General features: G+C 61.7%; 1 protein-coding gene across 1 annotated transcript; it reads left to right on the plus strand.

Moving 5' to 3' along the window:
- The first annotated feature begins 13,820 nt into the window (after nt 1-13,820).
- TET3 (tet methylcytosine dioxygenase 3) lies at nt 13,821-25,014 on the plus strand. Its single transcript, XM_086628095.1, has 9 exons — nt 13,821-16,023; nt 19,231-19,321; nt 19,940-20,033; nt 20,891-21,099; nt 21,233-21,383; nt 21,858-21,947; nt 22,064-22,201; nt 22,585-22,921; nt 23,282-25,014. The coding sequence occupies exons 1-9, from the start codon at nt 13,836-13,838 to the stop codon at nt 25,012-25,014; spliced, it is 5,031 nt and encodes a 1,676-aa protein (XP_086484221.1). The 5' UTR covers nt 13,821-13,835.
- Nucleotides 25,015-27,968: the final 2,954 nt, after the last annotated feature.

Genomic DNA, 27,968 nt, shown 5'->3' on the forward strand with positions numbered 1-27,968 from the left:
TTCTGCCCGTTCCTCCGGCTTGGCCTGGCCTGGGAAAGCCGGCGTCTCCCCTCGCACCTCCGGCGCTGGAGCTGCGCTCGTGCCGTCTCCCTCGGCGTTCAATTTCCACGCCGGGCGATGCGGCCCCATCCAGGAGGGTTTTGGGAGAGGAGGAGGAAGAGGGAAGATGCCGGAGGTCGAGGTTTTGCTCCGCACCCCATCCCGCAGCACTGCCGGACCCTCTCCCACCCTCCCCGGCCGGCTCTAGATACCTTTGCCATTTGCATAATTAATCAATGTCTTGGGAACCTGCTCATTACCGCCACGGCAAAATATACGGCAAAACCTCGCTCAGCGCCGGGGAGCCGCTGGTTTTTAACAAGAGCCGCCCAAACAGCCTGGCAGAGATCGGTGCTGGTGGAGCTGAGGATGCTCCGACCCACCTCCCCAGTTTGAGGGGGACAAACCTTAAATAAACCCCACGGGAAACTCCATTCCTGGCAGGAATGGTTACGCTGGGACACCAAAAGCCCTTTGCTGGGGTGGCGGTGGGACGGGATGCAGCTCCAGGTGTTCCCGGCGTGTCCCCGGCGTTGGGAAATGGAAGCCCCCAGCTGAATTTGGTTGACTCGGTGCCAACCGCCGGAGATTAGGGATAATCTCATTTAAAGCATTATTAATAAAAACTTACTAAATTTGTCCATCTCGAGGGGTTTTTTTAAACCCCCAACCGGGTTTGGCATCTCCAAAAAAAGCATCGGGATGACGGGATGAAGAACAGGCCGGGGTTGGTCTCGTTTTTGGCCGGCGCATCCTGGTGTCACCCAAAGGACCCGTCACCTGCCTGCCGGTGACGATGGCCACGGTTCACCCGGAGTGATGCTCCTCCGTTGCCGTGCCTCCGCTGAAGATATTTCGGATCTTGGCTGTGATGTTAACAGCTAAAATGATTGGGGAGCGAATCGCCGGGTGGATGCCGACGGACGTGCTCCCCTATCCAGCCAGAGGAGGAGGAGGATGGGAGGAAGGAGGCGTCTGCGTTAATTAAATCCTCGCTGTGGTTTTTGCAGCGACCTGTTGCGCGGCGACGCCGAGCTCGGTCGGACAACGGGGGCTTGCAGCCCGCGGCGCTGGCGTGCGAGGTTGGAAATTGGGGGAAAGCCGGTTCCCAGCACCAGTTTATCCCTATTTATTCCCGTGGGAGTTGCGTTGCTGGGAGCAAAGGTCGGATCCCGGCGGGCTCCGGCTCGGCGTTGCAATAGGGCTCTCGGCTCACGTGTGGCCTTTTCGGGAAGAGACGAGCTCCAGCAAATATCACGGGGACGGGGATGGCGGGTCCGTGGTCGCGTTTTCCACCTGGACTTGGTGCCTGGTTTATCCGTCCCACTGGGCATTATACGGGCCCGGGGCTCCTTGGATTGCTCCTTCTGCTGCAAATCCCTTTGGAAAACAGTTTTTACGGGGATGCTCCCGGGGAAACCTTTGGAACCTTTGAGTTTGTGGAAGTTTTGCTGGTGATTTAGCCAGGAATAAGCTTGGAAAACCCCATAGAAGGCTGGAGCATTGCGGGAGCATCACTCCGAGCCCTGGATGGGGAAGGCTTTAGAGGAATTCGCCTTCCCGCTCCCCTTTTCCCTCCTCCTCCCCCAAAAAATACATGTGTACATCGAAGCCGAGACCTGTCAGCTCCGCACAGGGGTTGGAAAAGCTGGAGCTGATCCCGTCAGGGCTGTTTGAAGGATTCCAGCCCTGGCTTAACCCTTTTCCCGGCCCATTCCCACTGCTTTTCCCATTGGAAAATGCCCCCCCTTGTCACTGAAGCCTGGATTTTAGGGAGCAGGGGGGCAGCCAGGCGACGTGGGGGTGCTTGTGCGGGATTTAAGCCTGGCACAACTCCCACGCCCCCAAATTAATGAGAGCCCCAAATTAACGAGGGCGCCGGGGCAGGAAAATAGAGGGGAGGGGGTGCCAAAGGGGTCCGGTCCCTGCGTGTGGCTGTTCCCACTCAGCGTGGGCTCCTGCCTCAGTTTCCCGTGCGGGGGGGGAGCCACGACTGGGGTTTGGGGGTCCCGTTACCCAATTATTTGGGGGGGGAGGGAGCAGCAGGGGGCAGGAGGCACCTCCCCTGCGTGTCCGTGTCCGTGTCCGTGTCCGTGTGTCCCCCCCCCGCCGCCCCCGCTCCTGCGCAGCGGCCGCGATCGACGGGCGGCCCCGGCGGGGTGGGGGGGGGGGGGGGGCGGGCGGTGTCGCGCTGCGTTGTGGGGGGGGGAGCTGCGCGGAGGGGGAAGGAGGAGGAGGAGGGGAGGGAGGGAGGAGGAGGAGGAGGAGGTGAGGAGGGGGGGGAAGAAGAAGAGATGCGCCGGTCAGACCCCCCCCCGGCTGCAGCAGGGCGGCGGTGAGGGAGGAGGAGGAGAGGGAGACAAGATGGCTTCCTCCTGAGGGCCGGGGCCGCGCCGGGGCCGGCGGGGGCTGCGAGGGGCAGCGGCGGGGGGAGCCGCGAGGTAAGTACCCCCCCCCCAAAAAAAAATCACCCCCATCTGCATCCCGTCCCCCCTCCCCTCGCTTCACCCCCCCCCTCCTTATGCATCCCCCGCCGCGCCGTGGAGATGGAACCCCTCGGCGGGGGGGGGGTGGAAATGGGGGGGGTGGTGAGGGGGTGCCCCCCCCCCCCCCCGCGGTGTTTGCGCGTGTTTTGTGGCTCCGCGGGCGCGGTTGAGCCGCGGCGGGCGCGGAGGCGCGGCGGGGCCGGGAGGACAAAGCGGCAGAGTTGGGGGGGGGGGGGGGGACACACACACGCACCGCCCGAGCGGGCCCGGCTCTGCCCCGCACCCCTCCCGCGGCATTTTGGATTATTTTCCCTCTTTTATCCCTTTTTTTTTTTTGCCCTCTGGAGGAAAGTGGGGGCGGATGGGGGGTTGGAGGGGGGGGATAGGCCCTAACGTGACTTCCCCCCCCCCCATCTTTATTATCCCATCGCTTTTCAGCGTTGTTTTTTAAATTATTATTTTTATTAATCCCCTCCCCGCTGTCCCCGAAATGTGCTGAGCTCAGAGGGACGGCGGGTGATGCTAACAAGGGCGATGAGGCTCCCCTGGCGTGACGTCACCGTGACGTAACCCGCCCGCTGGCAACTGTCATCCCTCGCCCGTGACGGGGTCCGGTGGGGTCGGCCCCCCCCTCGCCCCCCCCCCCTCCCGGTCTGCTTTTCGTCACGCCGGGAATAACGGAGGTAGGATGGAGGTGGGGAGAAAAGGCGGCCGGTCCTCCCCGGGGGGGTCCCGTTCGCCATCCGAGGTGATGATTTGGGTTATCCCGGTGCCCAGAGCGGCGTGGTTTGGTGTCGGGGCAGGATCGGACTGGCTGCGGATGCCGGTGGCACCGAGGGACATCTCCGAGGTCAGGGAAGAGCGTGCCGGAACGCGCGGCCGCCCCGAAGTTTGGAGTCCGCGGCGAGCGGCTTCGGCACCACGTGTTTTCGAGGGATGGGGGGAACGCTCCACATCTCGCACCCGGCATGCGCCGGCGCGTGCGACCGCCTGCCCGCCAACGCCGGAGCCGCCTCCGGAGCCGCGGATGCTTTGCAGAAATAAGAGCCTTTCCATAGGTGCTGGGGTGCCGGGTACCGGCGGGGTGCCGGGATGCGGCGGCGATGCCAGCGCAGGCCCGAGGTTGCATCATGTTGGGGAGGGATGGGCAGCGCCGGAGCAGAGTCCTCGCAGGTTGTCACGGTGGCCCCATAAACGAGCCCCGCTCTTGGCCTTTGGCACCTAATTAGCTGTGACGAGGTTTGTTTTTCGGATTATCGACCTGGACTCTTTATCGCAGGTAATTAAGGGAAAGGTGGCTCGGAGAAGGACCCGATGGGAAAGCAAAATGTCCCCCTCTCTCCCCATTTCGGCCTTTCCTGGTGGGGCTTTGGTGGCCCCGCTGGGGACGGGGACGGCAAAGCGGTGGCGCGGTGCCTCTGGGACGTGCGGTTGTGCGGTGGGTCTGTGTCCCAAAAAGCCTTTCCTGGGGGTGGCCCCGGCACTGGCGTGCTGGGAGTGAGCTGTCCCCATGGCACTGGGGTCCCCAGTCCCTCTCCCCATGGCATCAGGGTCCTCGGTCCACTGCCTGCAGGTGTTGGGGTCCCTGGTCTCTGCCCTATGGCATCAGGGTCCCCGGTCCCCTGCCCACGTGTGCTGCGGTCCCTGCTCCCCGTCCCTATGGTGTTGTGCGTGTGCTGGGGTCCCTGTTCCCTGTCTCCATGCCGTTGGGATACTTGGATTCCTGCCTGCATGTGCCAGGGTCCCTGCTCCCCATACCCGCAGCACCAGGGTCCCTGGTCCCCTGCCTGCGTGCGCCGGGGTCTCTGGTCCCCATCCACGTGCCATCGAGGTCCTCAGTCCTCTGCCTATGTGTGCCAGCGTCCCCATCCCTATGGCATCGTGTGTCCCTGTCCCTATGGCATTGCGTATCCCTCTCCCCATAGCATCAGGGTTCCTGACCCTCTGCCCACGCATGCCGGGGTCCCCACCGCATCCCTCGCTCCGCGTGCGCTCAGGGAACGTTTCTAACGGGATGGCGGTGATGGGGCCAGCGCCGAAGCCAGCCGTCCCCGCCGCGGCTCGGGATGCGGGCTGGGACGAGAGGGATGCACCCCAAACCCGGCCCTCCTGCGGACCGGTCCCCTCTCTCCCCTCCTCTGCCAGCCCTTTAATCTGGTTACTTGGAGCTCAGTGCAAGAGGGTGCCAGACCATTTTTGAGGATGAAAGAGCTTTTTTTCTTCATCCCCCGGCTCCGTGGGCCGGCATCCAAGGGGAGATGAAATAAAACGGGAAGAGGCTGGAGGTGAAACAGCTGCGATCAGCTCCGTCCCCGCTCCACATCTGCCCACCACGCCGCTGCCAGCCCCGCAAACCGACCTCAACCCCGATTTTCTCCTCTCTCCCGGGGCTGAAATCCCCTTTCTGCGGGAGCCGGGATGCTCGGCAGTGGCGGGATGGGGCTGGCAGCGCGCAGGCGGCGGGGATTTGCGGGCAGGGTTCTGTCGGGTCGTCGGATCGGAAGGAGTCGTGTCGCGGGGACAATGCGGCGTGTTTGTTTGCTACAGCTAAAATGGCAGTTCTTAAGGGGGAAAAAAAAAAAAAGAAGGAAAAAAAAAGAAAAAGAAATGCTCCTGCACATCCAGTCGCCGCATCTTTTGATTAAATGAGATTTTGCTGTCGAACGGGGGAGCTGGGGACCGCGAGCTCCCAAGCCTGCAATTTCCATCGCAGCCAAATGGGGGGGGGGGGGGGGGGGGGGGCAGGAAAAACCAACCCCAAACCACCGCGAGCCCTGAAAACGCTGTAAAAAAAATCCTGGATTGGAGCAAGTTGGAATTGCTGCAGCCGTCAGCGCGGAGGCCGGGGGATGCTGCGTAATGGCTGGAGGGTTTGTCACCGCAGAGCTGGTGGCTGCTGGTGGCACGGCCCCGGTCACCGCGGCCCCCCCCCCCCCCCCGCATCCCAGCTTGGCTGAGGGGGATGGAGGAGCATCCCCGGGAGCTGCGGCCCGTTGCGGACGCGGTGCTGGAAGGTGATGGGATGCTTTAAAGACCCGGAGCTTCTTCAAAACCCGACTTGATGTCGCGCTTAACGCCGTCGCGTCTAACGCCGCCGCGTTTAAAGCCCTTGCGCTTCAAGCCGCGCCAATTAACGCCGTGGCAATTAAAGCCCTCGCACGTCGAGCCGCGCCAATTAAAGCCGTCGCGACGCAAGCCCTTGCAGCGGGACCGACTTCTCCCACCCGTGCCGGGTGCCTCGCCGAGCCTTGCCCGGTCGGGATTGCCGGCACGAAGGCAACCGCTGCCCGTCCCTTGCCCGGCGCTGGCAGCCGGTGCCGCCGGCCGGAGCACGCTGCCTGCCCGCACATGGCTTTTTTTAGGTTTACAAACATGACGGCCCCGTGCACGCGCCGCTTTCTCCCCCCCCCCTCCTTCCCCGTGAGTCATCAACCCCGTCACCGGGGCCGGGGAAGCCGGAGGCGGCGTCGGCGCATCCCCCGCGGTGCTGGTGACCCCGGTGAGGGGAAAAAAAAAAGAAGCGAAATTGGGATATTTTTTTAGCCCTTTTTTTTTTTATCATTCCTGTTCCGGCGAGCGAGATGAGGAGGATGCGGATGGTGACCGTGGCGGCTGTCCCGGCTCGTGGGTGGTCCAATGTGGGATGTTTTTGGAGAGGACCATGGCACCGGTCAGAGGATGAGAGCTGGGACGTTGCCAGCTTCCTCACCCGGTCGGCGGCCGCGTTTTGGTAGCCTTGGATTCAAGGCGATGCCGATGGGCGCGATTTTGGGGATGGATGAGTGAGGTTTTGTGGCGGGAAAAGCCCGTGAGACCCCAAAATATGGCAGAGGTGCTGGCAAAAGCCTCGCCGTGCAGCTCCCCAGGGCCTGGCAGTGCTGGTGCCGTGGCTGGCGGCCAGCGCGGAGGTGCCGAAGCCCCCGTGGCTGAGCTCATCGCCGGGGCCGGTTGACGTCGTCGGGGCTGAGGTGGCTGCGATGACTCAGCAGTGCCGGCGCTGACTCAGCGGCCCCAGCTGCGGGGAGGCAGCTGGGATGGGGGGGGGGGCTCTAAATTTTGAGGGTGAAAAAGGAAGGTTTTTTTAGTACAGCGTGCTGCAAAATGGTTTTGCCGGTGTCGAGCCGGTGTCCGTGCTGCCGGCACGCGCTTTCCAACCCGCGCGCCTTCCTCCGGCCTTCGGAAAGGGATTCCATCCAGAGGGGTCGCGTCTCCCACCCGCCACAAGGTCCTTTTCCCCACGGGGGACGGGTCGTAGTGGTGAAACCAGCTCCGGGTTTGGCAGAGCCGGCGTTTTCCCTGCTCCTAGACGGGGCAGGGCCGGGCTCCCACTCATCGCCCGGCTCCTGCCCGCCGGCCGTCGCGCTGCCGACTTGTCCGTGCTTGCCGGGCGGGAGGGCGGCGGCGCGCACGGCTCTCCTCCTCCTCCTCCTCCTCCTCCTCCTTCTCCTCCGAAAGGTCGGGCTGCGCGGCACGGTGGCGGCGTGAGGAGCCCCCACGTCCCAGGGAGGGGACCGCAGCATCCCCCAGGTACGACGGGACGGGGATGGGCTGGGAGGAGCCGAGCACCCATGGGTGCTGCGTGGCACATCCCTGACATGCACCTGGGGGGCCAGGAGGGCGCGGGGACCCCCCCACCTGCTCGAACTGGTGGGCGAAGCCTCGAAAATCGGGGTGCGGTTTGGTGAGCGCATGGCTGTGGGGCAGCTCTCCTCCGTGCTCCTCCGAAACCGGCTTTTCCCCCCGATTTGCAATGCAAAGCAGTCGCAGGGGGAGATGTCCCTGGCAGGGGGGCCGGGAGGGGACCTGTCCCGCTCAGGTGGCATGCGCTGGCAGTGGGGCTGCCAAATCCAGCCCAACCCCGCGGGGGCGGCCAGGGTGGGACGGCAGACGCTGCTGGGCCAGGCGAGAGGCACGTCGAGGCCCCGGGCTCTTCTCCTGCTGCCCACGCGCTTCCCTCTTCCTTCTTCCTTCCCAGGTAGGTCCTTATTCCTTCCCTATCTTGTCCCCTTCCCCTTTTTCCTCTCGTTTCCCTTCCTGCCCATCCCCATCTTCCTCTTCTTCCCCTCCTTCCCCATGCCCTTTCTCCTCTTCTCCTTCTTCTCCTTCTTCTCCTTCTTCTCCTTCTTCTCCTTCTTCTCCTTCTTCTCCTTCTTCTCCTTCTTCTCCTTCTTCTCCTTCTTCTCCTTCTTCTCCTTCTTCTCCTTCTTCTCCTTCTTCTCCTTCCTCTCCTTCCTCTCCTTCTTCCCCTTGCTTCCCCTTCTTCCCCTCCCTATTCCTCCCTAATTCCTTCTTCCCCTCCTTCCTCTTCCCCTTCTTCCCCTTCTTCCTCTTCCCCTTCTTCCCCTTCTTCCCTTTCTTCCTCTTCCCTTTCTTCCTCTTCCCCTCCTTCCTCTTCCCCTTCTTCCTCTTCCTCTTCCTCTTCCTCTTCCTCTTCCTCTTCCTCTTCCTCCCCATCCCCTCCTTCTGTCCCCTTCCCCAGGGATGCCACAGGCACTGCTTCCCACCCAGCCACTCCTGATTTGGCTTTGCCCAGCCGGCCCCGGCGCCAATCTGGTAGCCGAGCGCCGGCACGAGAGGAGCCGGCTGTGTTTGAGGAAAAAAAAACGCTCCAAGAAACAAAAATAGCACCACGGCTTGGTTGGGTTTTTTTTTTTTTTTTCCTCCTCTTTTTCCCTTTCAAGAGCTGAGCTCCCTCCCTGCCCGGCCGGAGCCGGCAGCCTGACACAGCTCCACGCCGTGCCAAGCCTTTTCCCCCTGGCCCGCGCCAACTGGCGGCTCCCAGCTCGGCTCCGTGCCGCGGTGGGAAGGCACGCCGTAGTGGGAACGCGCGCCGTGGCTTGGCTGTGACAGCTCGTTTCCCAAAAACTGCTCCGGTGGGAGCATCCGCTGGGGCATTGCTCGCCCGCCTCTGGTACTGAGCATCCCTGCTCCGAACATCCCAACACCGAACATCCTGAGCATCCCGACCCCGACCATCCCTGGTACGGCCCCTCTGAAAGGGAAAACCCTTTTCCTGAAGGAAATGAGGAGGATGGAGATGGAAACACTTTTTTTTTTTTCCACCTGGAAAAAAAATCCCCCATCTCTTTCGGAAGCTCCCGGCACCGGCGAGATGCCGGTGTAGGAACCGGCAGCGGGACTGTATGGTGTTCAACTGGCTCGTCGTACCCCGGTGAGAAGGAAAAAGGGGTGAAATAGTTGTTCCAGCGCCGTCTGGAGAGCAGTTACGGCTACGGGGGTCCCCAAAATTGTTCCCGGGGTTCGCGTAAAGCAGAGCCGGGCTTCCCGCGGCGTAAATCAGCTCAGCTCCCTCGGCATCGCCGCTATTCCGGCTTTTCTCCGGGCTAAATGAGGACAGGAGCGAGCAGCTCAGACCCAGTGCCGGGGTCAGCTGGGGCCATGGAAACAGCTTGGAAAACAAGGCGGGAGAGGCAGCCGCGGCCGCCCGCGGCGCCGGGAGGCAGCGGGGCCGTGAGCCGGCACGGTGGGTACCCCCGGCAAGGGGGGAGCTGGGGGAGAGCCAGGGGCTAACGTGGGTCCGGCTCAGTGCTCCGGCTTCCCAGATTTCCTTTGTTTTCCATTTTTCGGGGCGTTGAGCATGGATTTAGGGCTTCTGCGCCGTTCGGCTCCTCTCCGGCCTCCCCCTCACTGGTACCCGGGGACGGTGACGGTGGATTGGAACTGGGAGAGGGTTTTTTATGGCTTTTGGGGTCTGGCGAGGCGGTGCCCCCAAGGAGCATCAATCCTCGGGGTGGGGGGTGTGCATCATTCCGGCAGCGTCTCCTTCCCCTCCAAAGCCCTTCGGTGGCAGCGGCCGCGCCGGTTTGTTATTGTAGGGTCTCCCGCGCTGAGGGTTGCGTGGGGCTTCCCCCCGGCGGTGCCCCCCAACCCGCCGTCCCGCCGGAGGATCCCCAGGGCTGTTGCCAGAGGAGGAAAACCACAAGCCGAGCGCCGGGGCTGGCGGGGCTCCACCGGCGCGGCGCGGGGCCGGCAGCCAAGCTGCCTCCTGCCTCTTGGCCGGCCCGTGCCGCCGGCTGGCAACGGCACCCGCTGACCTCCCAAACACCCCGCCGTGCCCTCGCCGCAGCCCCGGCACACGGCGTTGCGTCCCTCCTCGCTGCCTGGATGCCACCGGGAAGGGCTCGGCATCACCGCCGGTGCGGTCCAGCCTTCCTCCGGCTCTCCTCCGGCTCCTAAATTCGGCACTTTTAGTAAAATTCCACGTTTTTTGCAGCGGAACAACACCAAGCGGCGTCTTCCAAGCCGCTGCGTGTGCACCGAGTTGCTCCGTTCTCTGCAGCGGAGCCGTTTGCCTCCTGCCAAGAGATTTAATAAACCCCCAAAATATTTATTATACGAGGGAGTTTTTGGGGCCCCGGTGGGGGTGAGCGTGTGTTTTTGGAGGATGAGGGATGTAAAACCTGTTCCCCCCCTTGACTTCGGGGGGATTTGGTTCATTTTTCTTACAGCCCAGCAGGGAGGTGGAAAGTAACAATTTGAAATACAGATCTATAGGCTGCTGGCCGTAGAGGGCTGGTAGATATCACTGGATATAGGGTCGCTGGGTATATAGGACTTGAGCGTTTAGGGTTGCTGGTTGTATAGTCCTGCTGGATATATGGGATTGCCGAATATATAAGTTGCTGGAAATATGGGGTTACTGGATATATGGGTTGCTGGATGTATAAAATTGGTGATTATATAGGGCTGCTGGATATATAGGACTGTTGGATGTGTAGGGCTGCTGGATGTACAAGATTCCTGATTATATAGGGCTGCTGGATATGTAGCTGTTGAATACTCCAGATTTCTGGGTATATAGAGGTGCTGGATATATATAGGGCTGCTGGATATATAGTCTTATTGAATATATAAGATTGCTGGATGTATAGGTTGCTGATTACATAGGCTTGCTGGATATATAGGGGTGCTGGATGTATAGGGTTACAGGATATATAAGGCTGCTGGTTGTACTAGATTGCTGATTATATAGGGCTGCTGGATATATAGGGGTGTTGAATACTCAAGATTGCTGGATATTTAGGGGTGCTGGATATATAGAGGTGCTAGATCTATACATTGGGGTGTATGTATAGGGTTGTTGAATATAAAAGACTGCTGGATATGTAGGTTGCTGATTATATAGTTGTGCTGGATATATATGGGGCTGCTAGAGAGATGAGATTGCTGAATATGCAGGTCGCTGGATATATGGGTCACTGGATCTATAGGGCAGTGGGATCCATAGGGCTGCCGGCGGCGAGGGCTCCCGTTCTCTGCCGCAACCGACGGAGCCGCGGCCGTCGCTGCCCACCGGCTGGCGGGGCCGGGGTCCCCCCCGTGTCCCCCCATGGGGTCTCGAGGTGCCTTTGGGGGCCCGGCCAGCGCCCGCGGGCCACGGGGGCCAGCGCGGGGCCCTCGGCCGTCCGTCCGTCCGTCCCTACGTGCGCGCGGCACTGGGGCTAATGGCTCCTCCAGCTGGTTTTGCAGGGGGCGGGGAGGGCCGGGGCGGCTGAGGCTCCAACAACTCGTTCCGTCTTTCCTCCCAGGACGGTCCCGCCATCGCCTCCGGCTTCGCCTCCCGCCCCGCACACGTAAGTGCTGCCCGGCCAAAGCCGTACCCAAACCCGGCACCGTGCCCCCGCCGGGGCTGCCCACCGGCGCTCGCCAGGTTATAAACGGCTCCGGACTCTTCCCAGGGAGCGCAGCCCAGGCTGGAAACCCTCCAAGCCGCCCTCTGCCTGTGTGGTTATTTTTTTTTTTTTAATCTTTTTTCCTCCCTTCCTTCTGTTTAAGGCATTTAAAACGGGGGGAAAAATAAAAAAAAAAAAAAAAGAGGAAAAACAGACTAAAAAAAATAATATTTTCATCCTCAAGGGGATTTTTCCCCTTTTATAGCACACGGGGGATGCAGAAGGGACCGTGCAGGAGCCAAGCAGCCGAGCTAAGCCGAACCAAAGCTCTTTATTTTAGTTTATTTCCCTTCCCCCTCCCCAGTTTTTATTCTTTCCTGGGGCGCATGGAAGGAGGTTTGGGCAGGCGACACTTTTTCCGGGGAAAACTGGCCGAGGCGCGGAGGAATAGGCACCCACGGCGGTGATGGAGGGGTTTCTGTGGATGCTGCCGGAGTGAGTCGGGATGGGGCTGGGGGCTGGAGGGGGAGAATCGATTTTCGGAGAGAAGCCGCGAGGTTTTTCCATCTCCCAGCCCACGGGAGCTGGGAACAAAAGGAACTGGATGAGAGAGCCAGGAAAAAAAGAATTCTATTTTAAATATATATTTTTTTTTTTTTTTTTCCCTCCCCTCTGATTTGGGGAAGGCTGTAGCTTTCGGATTAACCCTTTAGGAGCGGCGGGAGATCCTCGCTCCTGCCTTGCATTTGCAGGGTGAGTTATTTTCCTGCATCCCCAGCCTGGGTTGATAACCCAGTTTATGGGATGGAGCAGCCTGAGGTGCCACCCTAGCCCAGCGGCTGTTTTTTGGGGCTTTCCCTGCCCTTACCCAGCAGGTTCCACCCCCCCCTCCAGTAAACCACCTGCAAAACAGGTTTGGCATCGTTTCTCCAGGCTGGCGTCACCGCCACGATGCCGGGGATGTGTCGGGGGGACGAGTGTGTCCCCCACCGAGGATTTGGGGAGGCTCGAGGCATATTTGTCCCTGTCACCGTGCGCCGCTTGGGAAAAACCCTTTTAGCTGATGGGGAGGAGGAGGAAGATGACGGCGTAGGAAGGACGGGCGAGTCTGTTTCTTCCTTGGTTTGCAAAGGAGAGCGGAGGCGGCGTGTTGTCCCCACCCTGCCCGGGCGGCCGTTTCACCGGCACATGGCACGAACTGGCAGCGAAACACTCGCTCCCCAACCTGATGGACCAGTCCCATCGCTCCCGGCTCCGTCGCTTGGCTCCGGGGATACCGCGAAGGGAGCGAAGCCGGAGCCCCTGTAAAGCCGCGGCAGCAGCAGGGTGAGCCCTGTGCCAGAGCGGGACCACGGTGATTGGCACCGGCGCTGTGCCCCCCTGAGAGTCTTCACCCCCGGGGAAGGGGGTATTTTGGGGATGTGATCGTGCCGGCAGTGGTTGCTCCCTGGTTTCGCCGCAGTCAGCATCGCTCTTATCTCCGGCGTGGAAACCAGCCTCGCTCAAGCGCGCGGCTTCGCTCACCCTCTCCCCTCGAAGAACGGTGGCGGCTGAAGGGTTAAACACGACTCCACCACCACCAGCGCACCCTGACCTGTAACTTGGGGGTCTCCCAGGAGTCTGGGCTTAGGGTCCTTCCCACGAGCCGGTGCCGGCACCACCTTCGCTTGCTTTGTTGTATTTTTTTTCCAGCGAGCTTTGGTGTATTTTTAGCTTGTGGGAAGCTCCCCCCGGTTATCGGCAAACGGCTAAATACGCTGCCAGCGCCGGGCACCCCCGGTCACCGGGGCACTAAAGTCCCCATCGCTGAGGAGGGGAGAGAGCCACAGAGCACAAAGCACCCCCACATCCCTGGCAAAACCCCTTGGAAGGTCTTAAGCGGGGCGCGTGAGCCCAGACGCCGGGGTGACGGGCTCCCTGGGTGCTGCCAGCTCGCGTTGGCGTGGACGGCTCTAATGGTTTTGGTCTCTTCTTGGCACGTGGCCGGCTTTCTGGACGCCAGTGCTGTAGCTCGGCGTTGCCGGGGGCCCCGGCCAGCCGTGTTGATACAGATGCCGGGTTATTCGAGGTGAAAGCATCACCGCGCCGCCCCTGGCACCGGCGTAGCCAACTCAGCGGCTTCCCGCCGTGCCGCGGCCCCCGGCGAAGGACGGCTGCTCCCGGCCAGGATGTTTGCTTCGGGCACAAGTCCAAAAAAACCCCCCTTTTCTCCCCGTGCCACTTCCTGCACCGGCGCAAACTGTGTCGCCGGAGCCGGGGACGCCCTCTTCGTCCCACCCCTGCGTGTCTCGCCCTTGGCGGGCGATGGAAATGCCGAACAGTCCCATGAGTGATTTCAAAAGCGGGGTGGCAGGGTGGGGGCGTGGGCAGCGCGGGGCTGGCGTGGTGGAAACTGGCCACCCTTCGAACCGAGCTGCTCCTCGCACAGACGGCCAAAACCCCGCCGTGGTTTTGCTGGTGGTGGTTATTATTTTGCTGTGCGGCTCGTTGGCATCTTCATCACTCGGGTCAGAGAAAGAGGTGGGGAAAGGGGGAATAAAGAAAAAGAAGAGGGAGAAAATAAGGGTGGGGGGTGACGGCATGTGGGTTGTGGCCAGGGGTGCTCACCTCTCTCCTCTCTCCCTCCTCGCAGACAGGTTCGGCGGGCGACCCGGTTGATGGACCCAGCAGAAGCCAAATGGAAGAAGGGCCAATTAATTATGTCGAAGAAAGGCGGCTGAACGAGGGCAGCGGGCTCAGCTTGGTGAATGGGGGCCGGCCGGAGGCGGGGGGCACCACGCTGATGGAGCCGAGCAGCTGGTCGCCGGGCCAGCCGCCCGCCGCTGGCAAAACCCACTTGGAAGACGTCAGGAACCTGGTGGCCTTTTCGGCGGTGGCCGAAGCCGTTTCCTCCTACCGGCTCCCGCCCCCGGGTTCGCCGTCGCTGCTGTACGAGAAGTTCGACTCGGAGATGAGCCAGGGCGGGCTGAGCGCGGCGGACGGCGTGCCGCGGGGAGAGGACCTGCACGCCCTCAAGGCCGCCCTGGCTTTGGCCAAGCACGGCGTCAAGCCCCCCAACTGCAACTGCGACGGCCCCGAGTGCCCCGACTACCTGGAATGGCTGGAGCAGAAGATCAAGACGGCTCTGGGCGAAGAGCCGGCGTCACCGCGGCCCCGCGCCGCCGCCGCCAACCCCCCGCCGCCCCCCCAGGAAGGTGCTATCGACCCCCAGCCGGTGCCTGAGACCGTCGAGCCGTGCCCACCCGACGGTCTCCCCTTTTCCCAAAGCGCGTTGACCATCGCCAAGGAGAAGAACATCAGCCTGCAGACCGCCATAGCCATCGAAGCCCTGACGCAACTCTCGGCAGCTCTCCCCCAGCCCGCCGGCGATGGCCAGCCCCCGCCACCGCCGCCACCACCACCCCCCGCCACCCCCTTCGGCCCCAGCCCCCTCGCCCCGCCGGGGGCCGCGTGGCAGCGAGGGGATGAGCCCCGTTACCCACCGGAGCCAGGAGCAGCACCGGAGCCATTTTTTGGTGCGGCACCTCCCCGGGGGGGCTTCGCAGCAACGTGGGGGCTGGAGGCCGAGGGGGCGGCGGGGGCCGGAGACCCCATGGCAGAGCTGGAGCAGCTGCTGGGTAACGCCGACGACTACATCAAAGCAGCTTTCAAGAGACCCGAAGCGACGAGCGGCAAAACGACGGTGCTTAAAACGGAGCCCCCCGAACGAGCGCCCGGCAAGGAAGCGCCGGGCGGCCCCTGTTTGCCGCCGGCGTCGCCGGAGCCGGACCTTCACAAGAAGACGCAGCTGGTCCTGCAGCAGCATCTCCATCACAAGCGCAGCCTCTTCCTCGAGCAAAGCCTGGCAGCGGCGGCGGCGGCCCCCCAGGATCGGCCGAGCGGCTGGTGGGCTCCCGGCACGCCGGCCGTACCCCCCAAGCCCTTCGAAAAGCAGGCCAAAGAGAAGAAGAAGAAAACGCCGCCCGAAAAGCCCCCCTCGGCCAAACCGCTCCGCAAGCAAGTGCAGATCAAGAAGGCGAAGCAGAAGGACTCGCAGCCGCTCTTCCTGCCCCTCTGGCAGATCAGCCTGGAAGGGCTCCGGGCGCCCGCCGAACCCCCCGCCGAAGAGATGCAAACCGAACCGCCGCCGCCGCCTGCCTTCCCGCGCCAGCCTCTTGCACTACCCCTGCCCGCCGCTCCCCCCCCACCACCGGACCCCCTCGACAGCGGCCTGCCGGCTCCCGACTCTCAGGAAAGGGGTGCCCCCGGGGGGGGCCCCCAAATTCACCCGGCGCCGGCGGGCTCAACTGGCTCGGAGGAAGTGCCGGCTGCCCCGCCGCCGGCAGCCCCGACCCCCATCGTGGTGGATGACAAGCTGGAAGAGCTCATCCGGCAATTCGAAGCTGAATTCGGGGAGAATTTCAACCTGCAGCCCCCCGAGACACCCGCCCCACTCGCCCCTGGGGCTGCCGAGCTGCCGGGGGGGTTGGCGCCAGCCCCGCAAGTGCCCCCCGCCGCCGCCGCCGCCGCTGCCGCCCCGGTTTCAAGCAGCGCTCCCCAAGCCGGACCCAAAAGCTTTTCGTTCTCACCAGGGAAGGGGTCACTTTCGGAACCCCCCTTCGCCACCCGGTCCCCCAAACAGATCAAAATCGAGTCTTCTGGTGCTATCACCGTGGTGTCCACCACGTGCTTTTATTCCGAGGAAAGCCAAAACCCGGACGCGGATGACGCCGACGGGACCCCCACCAAGGACGAGGTGCCGCTGACGCCGACCCTGAGCGGATTTTTGGAATCGCCGCTGAAATACCTGGACACGCCGACCAAAAGCCTCCTGGACACCCCGGCCAAGCGGGCGCAAGCGGAGTTCCCCACCTGCGACTGTGTCGGTGAGCGAGCGGCCGTGCCGGGCGAGTACCGGGGTGGCGCTGAGCCCCGGGGGTGCCGTTTCCAGGAGGTGGCTTTGCAGAGCGGGATCTGCAAATAAGGCCAAGTGCAGAGTCCTTCACTTGGGGTGTAAAAACCCCAAGCATCGCTATAGGCTCGGGGAAGAGTGGCTGGAGAGCTGCCTGGCGGAGAAGGACCTGGGGGTCTTGGTTGACTACTGGCTTGATATGAGCCAGCAGTGTGCCCAGGTGGCCAAAAAGGCCAATGGGATACTGGCGTGTATCAAGAACAGTGTGACCAGCAGGAGCAGGGAAGTGATCCTGCCCCTGTACTCGGCACTGATGAGGCCGCACCTGGAATATTGTGCCCAGTTTTGGGCCCCTCCCTTTGAGAGAGATACTGAGCTCCTGGAGCGGGTCCAGAGAAGGGCGACCAAACTGGTCAAGGGGCTGGAAAATAAAACTTATGGGGAGCAGCTGAGGGAGTTGGGGCTGTTTAGCCTGGAGAAGAGGAGGCTGAGGGGAGACCTGATTACAGCCTATAAATACTTGAGAAAAGATGGTGGGGAGGTGGGGGAAGGGCTCTTTACATTAGTGATGGGTGATAGAACAAGAGGAAATGGGCATAAGCTTAGTCAGGGGAGGTTCAGGTTGGATGTTAGGAAGTATTTCTTCTCTGAAAGGGTTGTCAGCCACTGGAATAGGCTGCCCAGGGAGGTGGTTGAGTCCCCATCCCTGGATGTGTTTAAGAATAGGGTGGATGAACTGCTTAGGATATGGTTTAATGGGGATTAGGGATGGTTGGACTCGATGATCTCTAAGGTCTTTTCCAACCTAGAAATCTATGAATCTATGAAATAACGGAGCGATGCCGTGGCGCCGGCAAAGCCCATGCTTTCGGTGTGGTGCGGCATCGGCGTGGTGAAACCCCGACACTGCCGAGCCCTCTTTTGCTTTCTCTTCTCCCCTCTTTATCCTGGCAGTCGGATGGCAAATGCCAAGTGACTGCTGTGTGACCGCGAGGGTGGTGCTGGCACCGGCCTGGCTGTGCCAGCGTGGCTCGGAAGAGCAGCAAAACCAAAGGGCTGTTGGGTTTTGCCTCCACTTAACCGCTCGGCTGCATCGCATAGAGGGGCCCACGGTCACCCCGGCGCTGCTGTCTCACCTACAACCCGACTTTCCTGGTTATTCCGGCTATTTTAAGCCAAATTAGCTGGTTTGGGTTACTCCAAGTGAGAGCATCTCTTTTTGGCTTGGCGTATGCCCGGAGCCGTGTTTGCTACTGGGATGCTGCGTTGTTCGGTGGCTGGTCCCACCAAGATGCATTGAAAAAGCACCAAACTCTTGGATTTGGGCTTTTTTTGTGGTGGGTTTTTTTTTTTTTTTTGGTGTGTTTTGGCACCTGTTAGACTTTGCAGCAAGTGCTTGAGATTTCCCACCTGACCCCCACTCCCCAGCTCCATCCAAGCTTTGGGAGCTGGACCTTCATTCCCCCACGGAGGAGCAGGGTGAGGATTTGGGGCATCCAGCTGGATAAAAAAATAGAACCCCCACGTCAGTGGGAGAGGTGGCCTCAGGCTAAACACAAGCTGCACTTTATTAGCGGGGCTTATGATTATTTATTTATTTGCTTGTAAATGGCAGCGGTAATTAGCCCAAACGGCACCGAAAAGGCTCTTCTGGAGCCGCTCAAACCGAGCTCGGTGTTTCGCCCCGCGGTGCCAGGAAAAGATTCGGTTCGGTTTTTTTTCTTTGGCAGTGTGGTTTAAGGGCTGGGAGAAGGAGGAGGGGAAATCCCTCTCTCCCGTTTTCTCAAGGAAAAGCTGTGAGAGAAAGCAATTAAGTCGGAGTCGGGGCTCGGAGCTTTATTAGGTGCCTGTGCTGGGAGGCGCCGTAATAAAATCAGCCGTCGCTGCGTGTCCCGTATTGATCTCGGTCTGGACAGCTGCAGCCCAGCTGAGCCCGGCTTTCTCCTCGCCCTGGCTCCCCGCCAGTTAGACATGACGGGAATGAAAATCAGAGGGATGGAAAGAAGGACCGGACCCGGCCGTCGTGCCGGATGCGTCCCGCCCGGCGGCGTTCGAGCACCCTCGCGTGCCGGGGATTGACCCCGGGGCTGCCGGGAGCGTCTTTTGCTTCCTGTGACGGCACCTTCGTGCCTTAAAAGCCCCAAGGGGTTTGTGGCTGCTGGGGGGTGTTGCCTGCAGGGCTGTAGCCCCGGGGTCCTTCTCCGGTAGCCTGAGCATCCTCCCGTGCTCCAGCATCCCTCTCCGGTAGCCCCAGCATCCCTCCACCATAGCCCCAGCATCCTTCTCCGTTAGCCCCAGCATCCTTCTCCAGTAGCCTGAGCATCGTCCTGCGCTCCAGCATCCCTCTCCGGTAGCCCTAGCATCCCTCCACCATATCCCCAGCATCCTTCCCTGGTAGCCCCAGCATCCTTCCCCAGTAGCCCCAGCATCCTTCTCCGGTAGCCCCAGCATCCTTCTCCGGTAGCCCCAGCATCCTTCTTTGGTAGCCCCAGCATCCTTCTCCGGTAGCCCCAGCATCCTTCAGCCTCTCCCCTGCACAGCAACTCCTTCCTTGCACATTCTCAGCCAGCTCGGGCCATTCCATGAACATCCCCAAATCCTCTGGGCAAGCCTAACAGCAGGCAGCAGTAATTTCCAGCCCCCAGATCATCCCATGATGGTTTTGGCAGCACCCAGCCCCGGCAAGCGGGGCCAGCAGGTGCCCAGGGTGGGAGCTGACGGGGAGCAGGGGGGAGGTTTGTATGCCAGGTCGCCCCCCATGGCTAACCACTTCTTGGCAGAGCTGATCAAAGCACACCGCACTGGAGCAGCCGGCACAAATCCGCTGTGCCGGCACGGAGCCGCGGTTGGTGCCGGGATGCTCGGAGGTGCTGTGGCCCCTCGGGGAGGCGTTTGGATCCCGGAAGGGTGCAGTCTGAGCACCCGTCCCCCTGCTCCCCAGCAACCTTTGGAGCTGGGAGCCGGGGATGGAGAGAGCCGCCGGGCTGTTTAACGAACCCCTATTGCCACTTCCCCCTCCTCGATGCTCTTAGGGGGAAACGCCGTCGAGAACCCTCTGATTTTTTTGGTGCAAAAGCACTCGGTTTGCGGGAATTTAGGGGTTTGGCATCCCTCGGGGCAGCCGGCAGAGGTGCAAACCCCCAAATCTCTGTGTGTGTGTCCCCTCCTGCCGCCTCTGCAGAGCAAATCGTGGAGAAGGACGAGGGGCCGTACTACACCCACCTGGGCTCGGGGCCCACCGTGGCGTCCATCCGGGAGCTCATGGAGGAGCGGTAAGGGCCCTCCTGCCCCAGCCTGCCCCGGCCTGGGGGGCCATGGGAGTGAGGGGGGGCTATGAGGGGTCCCGTGAGGGCAAGTGGGGGCATCATGAAGGTGAATAGGGTCCTGTGAGGGCGAGTGGGGTCTCATGAAGGTGAACAGAGGCTTGTGAGGGCAAGTGGGGGCCTGTGAGGGCAAGTGGCGGGTGGTGAGGGCAAGTGGGGGGCGGTGAGGGCAAGCGGGGGCTTGCGAGGGCTTGTGAGGGCAAGTGGGGGTTTGTGAGGGCAAGTAGGGGTTTGCGAGGGCAAGCGGGGGCTTGTGAGGGCTTGTGAGGGCAAGTGGGGGTTTGTGAGGGCAAGTGGGGGTTTGCGAGGGCAAGTGGACGCCTGGGAGGGCAAGTGGGGGTTTGTGAGGGCAAGTGGGGGTTTGCGAGGGCAAGTGGATGCCTGGGAGGGCAAGTGGGGGCCTAGGAGGGCAAGTGGGGCCTTGTGAGAACAAGTAGGGCCTTGTGAGGGCAAGTGGGGGCTTGTGAGGGCAAATAGGGGCTTGTGAGGGGCCCGTGAGGGCACGCAGGGCAGTCGTGAGCGCGAGGGGCCGCGAAGCGTGGCTGACAGCCGTCCGTCCCCCGGCAGGTACGGCGAGAAGGGCAAAGCCATCCGCATCGAGAAGGTCATCTACACGGGGAAGGAGGGGAAGAGCTCCCGGGGCTGCCCCATCGCCAAGTGGGTGAGTGCCCGCGGCCTGGCATTGTGCCCCCCAGAACCCTCCCCGGGGGACACTCCTGCCCGTCCCCTCCCTGCCGGGGCACCAGGAGGTCCCCCCACCCCAGCAGCGGCCGCAGCGGACAGGGGCGGGATGCTCGCCCTGCGGCTGGCACGGAGGAAGTGAGAGCGGCGGCCGCCCCCGGGGAAACTCCACGGGGCTTCCCACTGTCGGCACCCACTGAATGGCACGTCCGTGCCCGCAGCCCCTGTGCTGGGCACGTACCCACCCGCAGCACCCCAAATCCCACAGGGCTGGATGCGACCGTGGGAGCGCCCGCAGCTCTGCCCTCCCAAATCCCATGGGGTGGATGCATCCATGGGAGCCCCCATAGCTCTGCCCTCCCAAATCCCATGGGGTGGATGCATCCGTGGGAGCCCCCACAGCTCTGCCCTTCCGAATCCCATGGGGTGGATGCATCCGTGGGAGCCCCCACAGCTCTGCCCTCCCAAATCCCATGGGGTGGATGCGTCCATGGGAGCCCCCACAGCTCTGCCCTCCCGAATCCCATGGGGTGGATGCGTCCGTGGGAGCCCCCACAGCTCTGCCCTCCCAAATCCCATGGGGTGGATGCGTCCGTGGGAGCCCCCACAGCTCTGCCCTCCCAAATCCCATGGGGTGGATGCATCCGTGGGAGCCCCCACAGCTCTGCCCTCCCAAATCCCATGGGGTGGATGCATCCATGGGAGCCCCCACAGCTCTGCCCCCCTTAATCCCCACGGAGCACTGCGGAAGGTGGCCAGGACCCGCTTTTGGCATCCTCCCCATCCTGGGAGGTGTTTGCCATTGGAGCGGTCCGACTTGGCCCCTCTGTTTTCCAGGTGATCCGGAGACACAACCAAGAGGAGAAGCTGCTGTGCCTGGTGCGGCACCGGGCGGGCCACCACTGCCAGAACGCCGTCATCATCATCCTGATCCTGGCCTGGGAGGGCATCCCCCGCACGCTGGGCGACACGCTCTACCAGGAGCTCACCGACACCCTCACCAAGTACGGCAACCCCACCAGCCGCCGCTGCGGCTTGAACGACGAGTAAGTCCCACCGCGCCGCCGCTCCGGTTCGGGGAGACGGGGAGGGAAGGGGATGCCGGGGTCCCCCCCTTGTTTTCGGAGCTGCCATCGCCGCGCCGGCGGCTGATGCTCCTCCGCGGTGTCCCTCCCGCAGCCGGACCTGCGCGTGCCAAGGCAAGGACCCCAACACCTGCGGCGCTTCCTTCTCCTTCGGCTGCTCTTGGAGCATGTATTTTAACGGCTGCAAGTACGCCCGGAGCAAAACTCCCCGCAAGTTCAGGCTGGTGGGGGACAATCCCAAAGAGGTGGGTGACGTGAGGGGAGCGGGGCAGCACTGGTGGGGCTCTGGGTTCCGACCTCCTTTTACCCCCAGCTCTGAGTTTTGCAGGGGGGAAGCCTGAAAATACAATTCCTTGTGGGATTTTTGATGGATTAGGGGAAATTAGGGGGGAAAGAAAGCCAACCTGGTGAAACCGAAGGGCGGGCTGGCTTTGGTGTTCCAGAGCCAGGACCTTTGGTGTAACAGAAGGTGCCAGTGTGAGGTGGCAGGAGTAGGGTCTCTCTAGAAACCCGGGGGAAGATTCCAGAGTGCCCATGGATCGAGCAAGCAGAAGTGCAACAGACGCTGGGGTCACCAGGAATTTAAGCCCCCTGCTTTGCACCGTGGCAGACGTCATGGGAAGGGGCAGATGCTGCATGACGTGTGGAGGCTCTGCCCCCAGTTGCATCCCTGCTGACGAAACCCGTGGGTGACATCCTCCTCTTTTTCCCTACCGCAGGAAGAGCTGCTCCGGAAGAGCTTTCAGGACTTGGCTACCGAGGTGGCTCCGCTATACAAGAGGCTGGCACCACAAGCCTACCAAAACCAGGTACTGGCCACCTCCTCGTCCCCTTCGGAACACGGTGGCCTGGCACCGCCACCGGGTCCGGAGTGGTGGCATTTAGGAAATTTTGGATAGCCAGAGCCCTCTCCTCCTTCTGCCAGGTTACCAACGAGGACGTAGCGATAGACTGCCGGCTGGGCTTGAAGGAGGGGAGGCCGTTCTCGGGAGTGACGGCGTGCATGGATTTCTGCGCTCACGCTCACAAAGATCAGCATAACCTCTACAACGGCTGCACGGTGGTAAGCAGGCGGCCGGCGGGACTTTTCGGGGTGCTCCCTCTCCGTTTCGGGGTGCTTGTTTCTGAGCCCACTGTCATACCTGCGTGGCTCCGGTGGCTGGTCCTCGGTGTTTGCACAGCTCAAACGAAACCGTTGGCGTCGGCGAGGTGCTGAAGCCACCCAGCGAGACAAAAGCACGGTGCTTACGGGGACCGGGTGTTTGCTTTTGCCTGACCCAAACCCCACAGGAGGTTTCCAAATGGAAAAGGACCAGTGTGGGCTGTGGGGGATGCCAGGCTGACGTGGCTTCGCTTTGCTGGCGGGTTTAAGGAGGAGGTTTTGCCCTTGTCCCGCATGGGCCACAGCGGGTGGCATCCCGCTGACGGCACCCTGCCCTCCCCAAGGTCTGCACGCTGACGAAGGAAGACAATCGTGTGGTGGGGAAGATCCCTGAAGATGAGCAGCTGCACGTCCTCCCCCTCTACAAGATGTCCAGCACGGATGAGTTCGGCAGCGAGGAGAACCAAAATGCCAAGGTGGGCAGCGGGGCCATCCAGGTGCTCACGTCCTTCCCCCGCGAGGTCCGCAAGCTGCCCGAGCCCGCCAAGTCCTGCCGGCAGAGACAGCTGGAGGCGAAGAAAGCCGCCGCGGAGAAGAAGAAGCTGCAGAAAGAGAAGCTGATGACGCCAGAGAAGATCAAGCAGGAAGCGCTCGAGCTCCCCGCGCTCCAGCAAAACGCAGGTAACGGGGGCAGAGCCGAGGTCCTGCCGCCCCCGAGCCGTCCGGAAAGCGCGCGAGGGGACGGGGATGTGGATGGGGGCTTACTCGGGCTGGTGGCGTCGAACGCTCAGCGTGTCGGGGTACAGGATGGCATTTCCTGGGTTTTTCCCCGTCCTGCGGTGCGGTGGGAAGCTCTTGCCGCAGCCCAGAGCTTGGGTGCGGATCGGTGCCAGCGCCGCGGGCGATGCCGGGCGACGCTGACCTCCGCGCTCGGCCGGCAAGCCCGTCACCGTGGGATTTTCAAGGCTGGCTGAGTTTTCGGGGTCCTCGCTCCAACGGCCGGTGGGTCATGGGGGCTGTGTGTGTGTGCTGTGCCCGCAGGTATGGCGTTGAAAAACGGGCTGCCCCCGCAGCCGCTGAAACCTTCCATCAAGGTGGAGCCGCAGAGCCATTACAACGCCTTCAAGTACAACGGCAACGCGGTGGTGGAGAGCTACTCGGTGCTGGGGAGTTGCCGGCCCTCCGACCCGTACAGCATGAACAGTGTTTACTCTTACCATTCCTACTATGCACAGCCCAATCTGCCTTCCGTGAACGGGTTTCACTCCAAGTTCGCGCTTCCCTCCTTCGGGTATTACGGCTTTTCCAGCAACCACGTGTTCCCCTCGCAGTTTCTAAATTACGGGGCACCCGAGAGGAGCGGGAGCAGCTGGGTGAGCAACGGCTACGAGAAGAAGCCCGATGTCCAGGTGTTGCAGGAGAACCACAACCACGCCTACGGGAACACCGATTTCCCCGAGCCCATCCCGCACAGCGTCCGGAGCAAAAACCATCACCAGCGCACCTACGAGCGGGCTAACCGCTACGCCAGCCAGCAGAAAGCGGCGGCGGCGGCGGCGGCCGGGGCGCACAGGACTAGCTCGGGCTCGGAGGAGGCACCAGCGTTTGCACAGAACTGTTTCAGCAGCCGACCCATCAAGCAGGAGCCCCCCGACCCTCCGCTCGCCATCGAGCCCCTTCCCGGCGCAGCGGCCGTGCCCGGTGCCAGCTTAGCCCTGCCGGCTATCCCGGTGCGCGGCGGAGGGCCGGAGCAGCGGTGGAGCCCCTTCAAAGTGGCGCGGGGCACGTCTTCCCCCGAGAGGACTAGCACGGCGGAGGGCTCGTGGAGCGCCCTGGCGCCGGGCTCGGGCACACGGGAGAAGCTGAGCGCCTTCGATGCCGCCGCGCGCTTGCCGCCGCCGGAGAAGCAGTGGCCCAACGTCTTGGCAGGAGAGGCGGCGGCGCGGGGCTCAGGCTTGCTGCCGAAACCGTGGAGCCCTTGCAAGCTGGGGGAGGCGGCGCTGACCGGCGCGGGCACCCCGAGCCTGCTGGGGCCACTGGGTTTTGGCTCAACCCTGCCAGGGCTGCCCAGCTTCCCCGAGGAGCCGTGGAGCTCGGTGAAGGTGGAGGAGCGGAGGACGCCGGCACCCAGCCCGGGGCTGCCGGAGAAGCTGTGGGAGGCAGCGGTGGGTCAGAAGGGAGCGGTGGGACCCCGCCGGGAGAAGCCGTGGGACCCCTTTGGCTTGGAGGAGGATCTGCCAGAGAAGGCGGTGAAGGAGGAGGAAGAGGAGGAGGACGAGGAAGAGGAGGAAGAGGAGGAGGAGTGGTCGGACAGCGAGCACAACTTCCTGGACGAGAACATCGGCGGGGTGGCCGTGGCGCCCGCCCACGGCTCCATCCTCATCGAGTGCGCCCGCCGCGAGCTCCACGCCACCACCCCGCTGAAGAAACCCAACCGCTGCCACCCCACCCGCATCTCCCTGGTCTTCTACCAACACAAGAACTTGAACCAGCCCAACCACGGCCTGGCGCTGTGGGAGGCCAAGATGAAGCAGTTGGCGGAGAGGGCTCGAGCCCGGCAAGAGGAGGCGGCGCGCCTGGGGCTGCCGCCGGACGCCAAAGCCTTCGCCAAGAAACGCAAGTGGGGCGGCGCGTTGGCAACCGAGGCGCCCAGCAAGGAGAGGAGGGACTCGGTCCCCACGCGGCAGGCGGTGGCCATCCCCACCAACTCCGCCATCACTGTGTCCTCCTACGCCTACACCAAGGTGACGGGCCCCTACAGCCGCTGGATCTGAGACGGAGGCGACCGCCGCAGCCCCATCTTACCTCAAACCCTCGGCAGCGCCGGAGCCCGGCGTTGCTTCGTGGTGCTTTCTCCTCGGGCGTGGGGGAGAATTAAAAAAAAATAAAATGGAAAAAAGAAAAAAAAAAAAAAAAAAAAAGAGACAAAACCGAAGCAAAACACACCACCACCAACAAAGAACCCAACCCACGGAAAGCTAACGCAACACGCGCGCTCGGAAACAGCGGAGCCGGCGCGGGCGCACGCCGACGGAGAGCTGCGCTTGGTGAGGAGTTGGTGAACGAAGCCAAACTCGAAGGAAAAAACACAAAAACGAAAAAAAAAAAACCCACAAAAGAGGAACGATGCTGTTTGACGCTTTTCGGTAATCTCATATTTATATCTCCGCGTTTTTTTAATCGAGCCTCGTGCGCCGCGCGAGCGGAGGGAGCGGTTGATAGCGTCCTTTCGCAGAGGAGAGGTTTTTAATTCCACTTAAAAAATGCCTATTTATTGGATTTTATTTTATTTTATTTTTTACGCCAAACGACAACGACGAAGCCGATCTTCGAAAAAGAAGCCGACATCGGAATCACGAAAGATCCCTAAATGCAAATCAAAACCAACCCGAACACCAAACCAGCTTAAAGGCAGGAGGTGACTCCCTCCAGCTCCGACCTTGGGGCGGGCGGGATCGTGTGCTTTACCGTCAGCCGGACATGCCGAAACATCCATTATTTTTTTTCTCCCAAGGACCTAAAAATACCTATTTCGCAACTCGAGGAGTCTGTTCTTCCAGCGACGAGCGGGATGTCCCGGGACGGCGCGTCTTCGCTCGGCTCCTCGCTGCCGGCGGGATCGGCTCCGCCGGGACGGAGCGAGCCGGCGTCTTTCCTGGCGCCGGAGACCTCAGGACACGTCCGGGCTGGGGACCGCCGCTGCCGGGGTGCCGTGTTCGGGCTCGGACTTGGGGGCTCCTTTGCCGGCGGCCCCCGGGAGAGCGACAGCGGCGGCGGCGGCATCTCGAAAGGAGCCGACAGGACAAAAACCTTAAAAAAAATTACAGAAACAGGAAAAAAAACCACAAACCAACCCCAAACTGTGAATAGCTAGTGTTGCTCTCTGTACATCACTGTTGCTAAAGTCTGGTGCTTTCCGTCTCCGGGGGGACTTTCTCCGTGCGATCGGCTCTGGGAAGAGCGAATCCCAAGACTTGGCTGGCCAAAACCCCCGCCGGGTCCGCCTTCCCCGCCGGCGAGCCGGCGCGGTGGCGAGCACCACCGGGGCTCGGTGCTTTTTCTCTCCCCGGGTGCCATCCCTCCTTCCTACGGATCGCCGTTCTTCCCGCAAAAAAAAAAAAAAAAAAAAAGAAAACACAACCACCCAAGAAACCCACCGCGTCACCCAACGCCGACAACAACCGCGTGGTGCTTTTCCAACAATCTCAGTCGAGACTTTCCGCCCGTCGCCGATGCCGAAGCCGCGCCGGGACGGCTGGCCGGGCGGGCGGGCGAGCTGCCCCGCGGCTCGCCGGGAGGGCGGCGTGGCCGGACCCGGGTACCGGCGTGCCCGGGGTGGTTGTTTTTGCACTTTCAGGTGCCTTTTGGAGAGCCGGAGCCGCCGCCGCCGTCACCGTGCAGGAATCACCTTGTGTTTACCGTCACCCTCCTTCCGCGCGCACTGGCACAGATCAAGCAGGATCTCGGGAAAACAGCCTGAACATTTAACGTGGTCTGATTTTAAACCTGTAAATAGGGAAAGAATTTTTTTAAAAGCACTTTCACCTAGATTTAAAAACGACAGCGAAACTTAAAAAAAAAAAAAAAAAAAGACTCCCCTCTTTCCTCTCCCCCCCCCCCGCCCCCCCCAGCAACTTGAAAGCAGTATGTTTTAAACAAGGTTATTGTGGGAGAACTGTAAATACTGGCAGAATATTTAACATGCTTTGTCCGTCCTTCATAATTAATTTTTTTTTTTAATTTTTATTTTATTTTTTTTTAAATTTTTTAACCGTAACCTGTAAAGTCGCGTATCTTTGACAAGGAAACTCCACGAGCTATTACCGCTTTTCTTACAAATACCCAATGGCATATCAGGATCGTTACGAGCCGATGGCAAGTCAGATTTTCGGGATGCCGGTGGGCGCCGCCGTTGCCGGCGCGGGGACCCGACGTGTCGACGTAGGGCGTAAAGGGGGACCCGGCTGATCCCCGCTGGCGGCGTTCGGCGGGGCCGGATTCGGGTGCCGGCCCCGGCTCGTGTCGCCCGGGGTCTGGTCTGGCTGTCGTGGCTGGGGGTGGGGGGCGCCTCGAAAGCTTCGCCGGGATGGATTCGGAGTCGGGAGGAAAAGGGATGCGTTCGGAGAAGGCGAGGGTCCGTGTAACCTGTCTAAGTCCTGCTTCCTCGGAGGTTTCGTTTTGGTTTTTTTTTTTGTTTTGGTTTGGTTTTTTTTTTTTTTTTGGGTGCAGGGAGAGGGGGTTCGGTCCGGCGTGGCGTCCGTTCCGCCGGGGAAGCGGGGAGACGCCGGCGCCGCGGGTCGGGGAGCGAGAACTGCTGCAGTCTCACGTTTTTACACTACATAACGTCTAACCTACCTCAAATCTCAGTCATGGAAAAAAGAAAAAAAAAAAAAATTCGCACGCTTCAGACTTCTTCTACGAAAACTCGAAATCTATGCACAGCTCTTTACCCCTTGCTGCTGAGAGGCTGTTTTCCAAGCAAAATCTTTTCCTTTACCCATCCCGGCGCCCGCGTTCATCCCGCCGCGCCGAAGCCAGGGGGGTCGCGGCGTTCAGGGGGGGACTTGCTGGGGAAGGGGTGGGGGGGGGGGGATGATGTTTTTAATCGCTTCGAGGTGGGATGGGGACCTAATTTTTGCAGCAGGTCGTGGCCGCAATGGTGCTAGAACAACGCCCGTGGTAGAAACCCTGGGGAGAAGTCGGTGCCGGGAGCCCCACCGGGCTCCTG

This window comes from Tauraco erythrolophus, chromosome 29 (assembly GCF_009769465.1).
Source record: "Tauraco erythrolophus isolate bTauEry1 chromosome 29, bTauEry1.pri, whole genome shotgun sequence".
In the NCBI taxonomy this organism is placed as follows: Eukaryota; Metazoa; Chordata; class Aves; order Musophagiformes; family Musophagidae; genus Tauraco; species Tauraco erythrolophus.